The 12,906-nt window shown below is 37.9% G+C and overlaps 1 protein-coding gene across 11 annotated transcripts in view; it reads right to left on the reverse strand.

Moving 5' to 3' along the window:
• The window catches only part of ttll7 (tubulin tyrosine ligase-like family, member 7), a 169,521-nt gene that overhangs the window by 23,807 nt on the left and 132,808 nt on the right, over window positions 1-12,906 (reverse strand). For 6 of the 11 annotated variants that reach the window (XM_009305813.5, XM_073916044.1, XM_073916045.1 and 3 more), the window contains 2 exon segments: window positions 12,047-12,375; window positions 4,423-4,554 (listed from right to left, as the gene is read on the reverse strand). In XM_009305813.5, coding sequence (XP_009304088.2) covers window positions 4,423-4,554; window positions 12,047-12,375 — 461 coding nt within the window. 11 annotated transcript variants of the gene reach the window in all.

Genomic DNA, 12,906 nt, shown 5'->3' on the forward strand with positions numbered 1-12,906 from the left:
ACCAAATAAAATTAGTTTCAGAATCAGATTGTTTTGTTTGTGTGGAAAAAAAAACATAGTGTCTGTCTGTTTTACTGCAGGCATTTCTTTATTTTATGTTCCTAACACAAGGACCTTGAATGAGAACAGTCCATTCACATGGGTTCTCTCCACACATATTAATTTTTAACATGTTGGAACATTGATCTGAATTTTTGAATATATTTACATCATTTGCAGTATCAATAAAATATAGACACTCTCCTCATGGAGTCCCGGTGGCACAGCACACACCACTGAAAGCCGGATCAAATGAATGCATTCTTAAATATGCCACTAAAATGAGAAGGTGGACGACGTCCATGTCTTGAGTGTGAGATGATGGCATAAATATGGGCATATTTATCATTTATCTTCATGGCTAAATCATTAATAACTCATAAAGCCTGAATCAACCAACCATAATATTTTGTTTTCATAATAAATACAGATTTTGGTCTAAATACAACATAGCGTAGCCCCAAGTCCACTATGGCATGATCTTCATCAAACTTGTTTATGCATTATTTGTGAATGAAAGCTTTCAATAATCTTTGTCAGGAGCAAAAGAGTGGCCTAGAGATGGCCTGTGCCAATTTTGGTTTAAAAATTAGACAAATTGGCCTTGGAAGAGTTCACAAAAGTATTTTTTTTTTTTAATGATGGCAAATATTTAATAAGTTTGAACGACTATAATGGTTCAGAATGAGCAGGTCTAACATACAATATAAAGACTTTGGGCTCTATTTTAGCGATCTAGGCGCAAAGACTAAAGTGCATGGCGCAAAAGAATTAAGGGCATGTCCAAATACACTTTTACTATTTTAAGCATGGAAAAATACACTCTGTGCCACGGCACATGGTCTAACAGGATTGAGCTTATTCTCTTATTGAGTTCTGGGTGTGTTTTGAGAAAAACCAATCAGAGTCTCATGTCCCATTCCCTTTAAGAGTCAGTTGTGTTTGCTATTGACATGGAGTTTGTAAGTGGAAAAACTGAACGATTCACTAGCGAGGAAACTGTTAAACAAACCATCCGCAGTGAGAGGATTAAGAATGAGCCTCCTCCATCGGCCTTTCACTTTCTCTCTTTCGTGGATTAGGAAATGTGTTGTACGCAAAGACATCCATTAGCCTACATAAATAATTTTGTTTGTTAGGCACAAACACGTTTCAAAACTTCTTCTAAATTCAGTTCTAATTTCCAGAAAACGAATAAATGAACAATAATAAAGAAGCGTGGTCAAACAACTGAGTTATATCCAAACACACATGCTATGGTCTTTGCCTGACAGGTGGACAAATCAAAGCTTGTTTTTAATAAAAACAAATATAAATATGCATATAATAAATAATACTACTACTAATAATAACATTATACAAAAGCAAGTTGTCGTGAATAAACTGAAAATGCCCCCCGAGATGAAGAAGGCATGGAGTTAGTGGTTTTTATATTTATGTAGAAAGTGATAATTTTTTCATTGTTTTAATTCTTTAATTCTTTTTTACGTGCATATATATTTGAATATAAGTCGCGCAGGGTGATCACAACTTACAACACACAATTAAACATATATTTTGCAAACTACACAAAACGAGGCAACAATTTTAATTACATTTACATGTTATGAGCCGGAGGAAGAAGAAACTGGTCCATTTGAACTGTAAAAATTACTAACAAAGTCCCTGTCAAAGTCTGACAAAGTCCCATAGTCTCTGCTGCTCCTTCAATAGCCAACGGCCGGCGAATCCCGAGTTGCAGCGCAAGTTAATATATCAATCATCCAAACGATGACAGAAACAAACAAAGAACTAGCTTGGCTACACTGTGGTGTTGTGAAAATGATCTTTAACCCTTTATTTCCCTCAGCCTAATCTTCCTCTGTCAGTGATCATCATCTTCGCGTCATGAGCAGTCCCGTGATCCCCGTGCCTCCGCTAGTGTGTGGAGGGAAAGCATGTGCACATTTTAACGGAACTGGAAATACACATTTGGTGATGTACCTTATCGACGTCGATGTGATCAAACAAAATATCCCAACCCAACTCGATAAGTTTATTCGACTCTAAGGCCCCGTTTACACTGTCAGGTCTTGATGCCCAATTCCGATTTGTTGCCTATATCTGATTTGCTTGCCTGTCTGTGTACACGTTGTTTTATTTGTGACCCATATCCAATTCATGTTTACACTTGTCATACAACTTACCATGTCGCGCACACACAAAGGCGGGTTCTAGCATCTGTGCCATGATGATATGTATAATCCATTTAAAAAATAATATTGTTTTGTTTACGTCTAAACATTGCAACCATCCACACAAAATATTCTTATTATCTACGTCATTAAACCGCGGAGAAGCACCACATTATCGCAAGTTTAATGATGTACAGAACGCAATGCCTCAATAAATCCGATCTGCCTGTTTATGACAGTCGCATAGTCACATATCCGATCTATATCTGATTTATTTCCAAATATGAAGGAGGCCTGAAACCGATCTCTGAATATACGAATGCATGCGTTTATTTTGTGTCATAGAACAGATCCGTAGTGATGTGACGTTGTGCGCCGAGGCTTCGGAGCATGTATCAAAAAAACGATACATCTCGCAGTGAAGCAGTGTACCGGAGCTTGATTCGTTTTGCCATCATCACGTGATCAGTGACGTCCGAAGCTTCATTTTCGCCTTTACCCACGTGACTGCTTCGAATTTTGATTCAAAGGTTTAAACACCCTCATAGTAAAGTGTATAGCGAGAGAATTGGCGTCTATTACATACATTTGTTTCAAAGCACTGCACCAGTCCCACACACCAGTAATTAAACTAAACTACAATAGTATTTTTTAGTAAAAAGGTTTTAAACAATACTAAAGTGTATTAGCGTATTTTTTTATGACTATCTTTAAAGAAAACCACCGCATATCATAGTATTGTGTTTAACAGAGACGATCTGGTGAATGCAACCCTAAAGCGTCGTTTACATAGCGTCCTCCTAGAGCACTCGCCTTTCAACCAGGAATCGCTGGTTCGATCCCCGCTTGGAGCGGGACTAATTGTGTTATGATAAACTTTTGAATATCTTGGATTTTACTACAATCATCAGTTGTGTAATGTAATATATCTTGTGTAAAAACTACAGTAATTGAGTTTATATTGCTGTTGTATTACTACATGAATGAGTTGTTCAGTTGTGAACATTTGACATAATGGCAACACAGTGCTTTCCCACACTTTCACCAGAAGAGGTCCTCATCGAGCTCTGATTTAGAAAGCTTCGAGTAACGAACCTTTTTCCGATACAATTGAGTCGAGCGCTTCAGTGGTTCAGAAAGCTTCATTTCACCATCACTACAGATCCGATCTGTGTCACATATGAGCAAAAAATATCAGAATTGGGTCACATTTAACTGGCAGTGTAAACGGGGCCTAAGTCAAAAATTTTGCTAAAGAATCAATAGTTTTAAATATGCTGCACTTTTAGATTTAAACCTCAGCAAGATGTTTTCATTTACTTAGAAGGTCATTTTCAAAAACCAATAATAGGGGCTCTTTAATTCTTACTATTGGAATGTGAAGAGTCTTTCAACCAGCACAACACAAAATGTTTGTGAAATTACCTACTGCAACTTTAATCAAAATAATAAAACAAATATTCTTATAATAATATTATTAAACATATTCAAGTCAATATGTTATTATTAATAATATTACTCATAAAATACAATATTATTTAAAAAAAATATTTTAAGGTCCTAAATAGCACTTTCAAAGGATGATTCTTTTCATTTTAAAATAAGGGTTCTGCCATCGATTAAGGTCGACGCACCCTAATTTAGCATTGTTTAGAACATTTTCCTAAGAGTGTGCTTTTTTACTTTCATAAGGGTTGGGCCGTTTTCAGGCACCCATAGTGTTTAAAACTAGCTACTATCCACGCTAGGTTAATTTTATAGCAGATAAGAGTTTTCCTTACCCATATAATAGTGTGCCTCTAATGGATTAAAATAAAATAATTACTAAGTGTTCTGTATTCGTGGAAGGCGGCAATTACAATTTCACACCTCCGGTAATAGAGCAATATCAGTTCAACTGTGCTTCTAAACGCTGTGTTTTCACGATTGCTAATGTGCAAATGTACGCCAGATCTATCACCGTGAAAGTGATGCTTTAAATGAATGCTGGAAAGTGTCTTAAACAGGTGCTGCTGGCCAGCTGTATTTCTGCGCAGACAGCTAATGGATCTCATTAAGCTTACAGGTGGACGGCTAATGACTCTACATGCAACGAGAGATGCTGTGAATAGCTTGGACGTCCTCAAATGAGTTTGGGGATATGAGGGGAACACAGAGCAGCCGGTCGGCCTGCCCTGACCGAGCGCTTTCTCTCAGCTGCGCGTCTCACCTCATCCAACATGGCCTCGGCCTCCTCCTCGCTCTTCCCCGGGTAACGAATCCTCATCTCCCCGAGCGCGGTCAGTGTCTGCTGCATCAGCTCGGCCTCCTGCTCTTTACTCAGTGGGGTCTCCCCCTGCGCCTGCACATGCAAAAGAACCAACATAATAAAGATGAATTATTGAGTGCAATGCCTTTTCTCTGCAGTCATCAGGTTTGTTTCGGCCATCGCAGCATTGTATTCACTGCTTGTTGCAAAAAGGAGAAAAAAACAATGATCACTAATTTGGGGAAAAAAAGGATTTATAAAGTGAAAAAAAAAAAAAAAAAAAAAAAAAATATATATATATATATATATATATATATATATATATATATAGTCTATAGAACTAAATCAGTGAGTCAGATTCTACACCAGACATTATTTAACTTTTTTAATAATACACTTACTGGCCACTTTATTAAGTACACCTTACAAGTAACAGGTTGGACCCCCTTTTGTCTTCAGAACTGCCTTAATCCCCCGTGGCATAGATTCAACAAGAACCTGGAAATATTCCTCAAAGATTTTGGTCCATATTGACATGATAGCATCACGCAGTTGCTGCAGATTTGTCGGCTGCACATCCATGATGCGAATCCCATTCCACCACATCCCAAAGCTGATCTATTGGATTCAGATCTGGTGACTGTGGAGGCCATTTGAGATCAGTGAACTCATGTCATGTTCAAGCAACCAGTCCGAGATGATTCGCACATTATGACGTTGCGCTATCCTGCTGGTAGTAGCCATCAGAAAATGGGTACACTGTGGTCAAAAAGGGATGGACGTGGTCAGCAACAATACTCAGGTAGGCTGTAGCGTTGACACAATGCTCAATTGGTACCAATGGGGCCAGTGTGCCAAGAAAATGTCCTACACACCATTACACCACCAACACCAGCCTCAACAGTTAATACAAGGAAAGATGGATCCATGCTCTAATGTTGTTGACCCTACCATCAAAATGTTGCAGCAGAAATAGAGACCAGAACAGGCATTTTTCCAATCTTCTGTTGTCCAATTTTGGCGAGTCTGTGAGAATAGTAGCCTCAGTTTCCTGTTCATATCTGGCAGGAGTGGAACCCGGTGTGGCTGCTGTAACTCCTCAAGGTTGGATGTGTTGTGTGTTCAGAGATGCTCTTCTGCATACCTCGGTTGTAACGAGTGGTTATTTGAGTTACTGTTGCCTTTCTATAAGCTCGAACAAGTCTGGTCATTCTTCTCTGACCTCTGGCATCAACAAGGCATTTGCACCCACAGAACTGCCGCTCACTGGATATTTTCTCAATTTCAGACCATTCTCTGTAAACCCTAAAGATGGTTCTGTATGAAAATCCCAGTAGATCAGAAGTTTCTAAAATACTCAGACCAGCTCGTCTGGCACCAACAACCATACCACGTTCAAAGTCACCTAAACCACCTTTCTTCCTCATTCTGATGCTCGGTTTGAATTGCAGCACATCGTCTTGACCATGTCTACATGTCTAAAAGCAAGTATTTAATTAGCCATGTGATTGGCTGATTAGAAATTTGCGTTAATGAGCAGTTGGACCTCAATAAAGTGGCCGGTGAGTGTATATACTGTACAATGCATGACATAATTGAGTAATATATGACAATATATGTTGGTGCATTTAAACAAATACATTTTATTAAACAGTTTTTATTAAAAATTAAATAATAATAATTTTATTTTTACTTATATTTATAATATTTAAATGATTGCAAAAAAAACCTACCATATTTCAACTAAATGCGTTTCTTATGTTCCTCTTGACTTTTCCTGTTTATTAAAATTGTATTTAATATGTTACTCCAACATATTAATTTGGTCAAACAAATTTTTACTTTTTTGTTAGATTAGTTCCAGTATTAGCTTTGGTACTGACTAATCTAGTGTATATGTACACATATGCTATTGGAAAGCATCCTAAACTATGAATTTAAAGGAGAGATCTGTTAGAGTTGTACTCATTTATGCTGAGCAATGTATACACAATGTAATGTAGAGTGTGTCAAATCAGCTTTAGATAGATGGTGCAAGCAGATCAGGTAATTATAGCTTTGTAAGTTGACCATTTTTATATAGAATATAAAATATACATTGTACTCTGCCCTCCAATAAATTAACAATTTTAAAAAAGATGATTGAAGAAGTCCTTCAGCACCGTTAAAATCTTCCAAGGATTTTCCTAATGAAGCTGGGCTAAAATAATGTCTATAAAACGAGGGTCTTGATGCTTAATATCCAGTTTTGGCAATTCTTCAATTCAGTGCTGTATGTTTTTTTACTACTATTCTAAAATGAGAATACTAAAGATTAACTAAGTAGGTTTGTTCAAAATGTAATACTCGTTATATACTAAGCATAAACCTTCTAACTGAATATAGTCTACGGATGTTGATCAGAAGCGAGCACAAAACCCTTGTGTTAAAAGAGAGAGGAAGTTAGAGGAAGAGCACAAATCCTAATTAAACAGCTTCCATTATTAGAAAATGAAGGCTTATTAGCTTGATGATCATGCATCCGATATACAATTACTCTGAGAAGAGCATGTAGCTTTAGTAGTCCGTCTTGCTTAACGCAATCTAAAGTCTTATTAAACAGAGCATAAGTGTGTGTGGTGTTTTTTTTTTCCTGATTAATATTCCTTAATGAGAGTTTGAACAAGTGGGAGTGCTGGTATTCACAAGATGAATGTCTCTGTGAATCCAGGCCCAATTTAACTTCACACTGACTTCAAATTTTTCCACAATATGACTGATTTTCCCTTTCCAAGGTGTGCCCAGAGAGAGAGAAACAGAATGGATGTAAGAGTGTGAAGAATGAAAAAGTAAAACATCGGAGTATGAAAACAGTGCGGCTGATCGTGTGTGTTCGGTTTTTCCCACATTGTGGACAGAAAATACTGTCCGGTCAGTCTGAAAACAACAGAAGTCCTCACAAAAATAGACGGACGAATGTGTGTGTGTTTGCGCACACATGTTGAATCTAATGTTTGATGGATTGGAATGACTCAGGACAGTGATGGGGAAATAAAACTGATGTTTGTCATTTTTACAGGTGGTGTGTTGCCAGAGCTTCTCTAAATCTGCCATCTATGTGAACATCTGTTGTCTGAAATGGTCAATGGTAAAGAAAAGATAGATGTGTCTGTGGATATTTATTTTCAGAATGTAGTACTAGAATAATGTTCTTATACTGCATACACAGTCCACAGTAGTGTCTGTAGCTGTCCAAAAGAAATTATTTTCACATACACCATTTCCCATTTCATAACCATTGCTTTATAAACTATTTTGAGAAGGAAATGTGTTATGTTCATACCTGTCAACCCTCCCGTTTTTTCAGGGATTCTCCTGTATTTTACAGTTGTATCCCGCTATCATCCCGTAAAGGTATTTTAACGTATTCTCCCATATTTTCAGTGTTTCTCTGAAGGGTGGCAAAAAACATAAAAGAGTCAAGCCTCCCTGTACTCAACCCATACCGCCGAACCACTAGGGGCCGCCCCTTGCTCCTAAATGTGAATTTGGTCTGTGCTTTCACTTTGTTAAGGCACAAAAGCACTTTGAAATAAATATAAAAACGGCGCGATTCCCTTTCCTTTTCATTACAGGTGCCATCACCTCCTATGCAATCCTCAAAACAGTCATATAATGGGGCATGACTGTCAGCTGATGTACTCCATAGTGATAAATAGACGCTGTTACCCAAACAGACTCTGTACACGCGATTTGAAGCGGAGCGAAAGTGGCTATACACATAATTAATAATAATAACATACAAATAATCAAATACATCTGATTTCGTCTTAAATGAGCATAAAAAGCAGTCTTCATTACATTGTTAGATGTGTGCATTTTACAGTGACACCTGTTATTTAATGTAATCAAACGAAATAATCTAAATAAATGAGAGATCTCTTTGTTGCTCTTTAATCAGAATGTGTACATTATACAGTGAAGAAACGGCTAATGAGATTTGATAGCTTGATTCTATTCCATTATAATAGCTAATTTTAATAAGCTAAACTGGTTGCTAATGTATTTGCTGCTAATTTATATTTATTTATTTATTTTTTGTAGATAATAATAATAATAATAATAATAATAATAATAATAATAATAAAACCATATTACTGACCATTTAACTGTTTATTTAAGGGGCATCCCTTATTATGGTCGGCATATCCCTTATTTTCACATCATAATGTTGACAGGTGTGGTTATGTTACATAGCGGCAAGTTTATAAAAGTGACATTAGACTCAAATAAGTTACCATTAAAACAAATTAAGTTAAATTAAACCATGGAACTAAATATTATTATCATTTTAGTGTTTTGGTTTTATTTATACAACAGCTCTGTCTGGTTCTTTAATCTGATTGGCTGATAACCATGCAATATTTTGCCAGTAACAGCACACAAAGGCCTCTTCACCCTTCACCTTTGTCTATTACTCCACCAACACACAGTCAGCAACAAGCCGAGGACAGTCTACAGTTGGACAAATATTACTGCTGTTGGACAACATAATGTACTTTTGTGGCTTTTTAGTAGATAATGTAGTTGTTTAGATTGCAACTATGCAGTTTATTTATAAGAATAGTGCCTATTTTAAAATATTTACAATTTCTGAAAGACAGCACATTGCGGCCATTAGCCTGCTGTACTGCTGTGTAAACCCAATGTTGATGTTTTCTATCCACAGGATGGTGACAGGACCCCATAATAAGCCCTTAGATAATTAAAACAGGCATAACTACAGCTGATAAAATCATTACTAAACTGGTAAGTGATATTCCAAGTTGATCTGTCTCTCTTTTGTATGTTGTAGTGCTGTAGTTGTAATGATGTTATAAATGTAATTGTGAGATATGGGACTCACACATTAGGGGTCCGTTCTTCGTAGCTCGCTTAAATGATCTAAGATGATTTGGCAGATCCTGGATCTTTTAATCTTGATAACTGATCTCTCGCTAATTTGGTTCTTCCAACAAGTTCGCGAATCAGATTAGAATGTCTGGATAAATTGATCTGAGATCGCTGTGTGTGTTGTGAAGGACAGATCTATCGATCCTCGAAATCATGATCAACAACGCAACGATTGGCTGACATCATCTGATTAATATTCAATTATCCATGTGAGCAAAATTACATCAAATTAGCAGTAAACGGTTTGTTAAATATGACACGCAATAACCTTCCACATTTGTTGTGAGCTGCAGGCTTTACACTTTCATGTGTCAGGAGTATTCATCATGTATTTCAATGCAAATTAATGTATTTAATTCTACATTTAGAAAAGATTTTCTTTATTATAGTAGCCGTCTTTTAATCGGTGTAAAGAATAACTGGTTGTTTACAAAAGCATTTTGATATTGGTAAAGGGGTCTGCAACTTTTGCGAAGCATCAAATCACTGTATATTAACTGTCAAAACATGTTTATGACTACATAAATGTATTATTGCTTTAAAAAAAAAATCATTAAGTTTTCTCTTTGCACCACCAGGTGGCAGTCATTGTACTTTCATTTCGAGGGTGCAGATTGCATAAGTTTTATTAATATGTATAACTTTATTAATAACTATATATATATATATATATATATATATATATATATATATATATTAGGGATGTAACGGTAATGTAAATACCGTCATACCGCAATATTAATTTTTTTCGATATTACCGTAGTCGCATGACTCGGTAAAACTATAGGTCTTCTGAGAAAATTTGCTCAGGCGAATGAAGCGAACGGGAGGTACCGGAAACTACAATTCCCATCAGCCCAGGCTTGGCCATAATCCCTTGCAGTCTGTTGTCGCTACAGATCCAGTAATGCGGAAATGGAGTGTGCTGCTAGAAGCGGGGATCAAAAAGAGCTGGAAAACCCTAAAGCGGGTGTTGTCGCCGCGCGCGTACTGAATAGTGGTGTTGTCGCGCGAGTTCTTATGAGATGTGTTGTCGCGCGCGTACTGAATAGCGGTGTTGTCGCGCGAGTTCTTATCAGCTGTGTTGTCGCGCGCGTACTGAATAGCTGTGTTGTCGCGCGAGTTCTTATCAGCTGTGTTGTCGCGCGAGTTCTTATCAGCTGTGTTGTCGCGCGAGTTCTTATCAGCTGTGTTGTCGCGTGCGTACTGTAAAGCGGGGACGGAGAGTATGTCGCGTCGCAGGGGCACTTTGGATCATTTTGGAAGGGAACTTTCTAACCAAGACTAAAAAGGCCATGTGCACTGCACAGGTTAAGCACTGTGTGTGCACGTGCCTGCAAGTTGGGGAATACGACTAATATCATGGGGACTGCAGAAACAGCACACTGTTCAGATTGATGCAGACATGAGATCTCTATCTCACTCATGGTTTTTCCTCTCAAGTGGGGGAAAGACAATGCACAACGTTACCCACTGCCATCAACCTGGGCCAAGTCATATCTCTCTTGTCCCAGAAACCTCAGTTCCAAATGAGAGGGTTTTTTTCTGTTGCAGGGGACATTGTAAATACCCAGAGATACCAGCTTTTACCAGATTATATTTATATGATAATTTTCCTTTAAACCCATCTCTAAGTAAGTGAGTAAGTGATTAAATGTTGAATGTGATGAGTTTTCAAAAATACTAAATTGAAACTTTATTTTTTTACATGGTTTAATATTTTTTTGTTATTAAAATTGAAGTTCCTGTTTTAAAGCTTACAGATAGATGGCTAATTTGTATGTCATTGACACTTTAGGCACTTTTTTGGAGTATTTTCATAAGTTTTGTTTTTTCCTGTAAATGATTCAATAAATACCGTACCGTGACATTCATACCGAGGTATTACCGTACCGTGAAATTCTGATATCGTTACATCCCTAATATATATATATATATATATATATATATATATATATATATATATATATATATATATATATATAGTTAAAAAATATTTCCCATTTTCCCAAGTGCAACTACAACTGTAAGAAAATATCAGAATTCGGAACATACTTTCTGTATTATCTTTGTTTGAACAGAGCCGATCTAATCCTGTTTATATGAATTGAACCTGCTCCCGATCAGGTTCAACCCAGCAGAACTGTTGCTATGACAACAACCCTCGTATCAGCTTTGAAGAACGAAACGATCCTGGATCGTGTCAAATCGTCAATATCCAAATCCAGCTAACTGAGTAATCCACGTACGAAGAACGGACCCCAGGAATGTGTGTTGTGTTGGCAGAAAGAAAGAAGAAATGCCCGCATGAGTTTAACGTTTTCCCTTCTCGCAAACACAACAGCAGTCTGGTATTTATTGTGCTGCTTTTTTCAGGGTAATTATTGTGATATTGTAATGGTCACTTAATGTTTGACATGCATTGTATATAAACGTCATGTCCCTTTTCAGATGACTTCTTCTGTGGTTGTTTTACCTCGAGATGTAAGCAAACATACATGGGAACTCAGTTCAGTTCTGTCGAGCTCTAAGGAGAAGTGTGTGATGGTGGCTCAAGGTAACCAATGCATATGGAATCGCTGTAAACATAGTGGATGAACAGAATGAGTAGCACATTTTCAAATAGCTCCAGTGTGACAGATTCAATACTTGCCGAATTGGGGTGAATGGCACCTAGACTGCTGCTGTGTGGAACTCTATTTGTAGAGCAGTTGCGACTGAGCGACTGGGAACGAGATGCTGTGTGGGGTCGAACTGGGGTCATCTGCATCATGGTGGCTGCAGTTTGAGTGGCTGCAGCAGTCATCGTGTTGGCCATTTGAGTGGCTGTTTTTGGCTGCCTGGACTCGTTGGTAGGTGACTGCGCAGTCAGAGAGGATATGGAGCGGGGACAGGACATAGAGCGGCGGATGAGTCCAGAAAGATAGGGTGAGGAGGAAGGACCCCGCACTGGTTTAGGGGCAGGTTTCCAATGAACACGACCTAAGACAAAATAAAACAGAGCATTTGACTTCAATTTAAGGCACATTCATTCCCACACCCTCTCCTGGATCGCTGTGGATATTAAATCTAGCATTTCAAATCCAATAACCAAAAGCTTTAATGAATCACTCCACCATGTGATCATACTGCAGGCCCGAGTGGCTGTCAAGTTTCCAAACTCAAGGCGAACAGTAACCCGAAACACACATCGAGCAAAATCTGTGATTTTGAATGACCTCCAGCTTGTGAGCTGGCCAGAGGCATCGCTGCTTCATCCATGAATCTTGAGGGAAGAACCTGCCAAATGTGGTATTATAGAAGCTTAGCTTGGAATATTGCAGATGGCCTCAGGGTAGTGTGGGGCAAAGGGGGCAAACAATGTCACCGCAGAACGGCCTAATGCCCCGATTGGCAGAAACCCAATCACCGGTGATCACTCGCACACCAAATAAACCTGTCAGCTTGCTGCTTTGTCCCTCTTTCAGTGACTAATAGAAAAGGCATGGCTTCAACTGTCAGGCACGGATCATT

This window comes from Danio rerio, chromosome 11, assembly GCF_049306965.1.
Source record: "Danio rerio strain Tuebingen ecotype United States chromosome 11, GRCz12tu, whole genome shotgun sequence".
In the NCBI taxonomy this organism is placed as follows: Eukaryota; Metazoa; Chordata; class Actinopteri; order Cypriniformes; family Danionidae; genus Danio; species Danio rerio.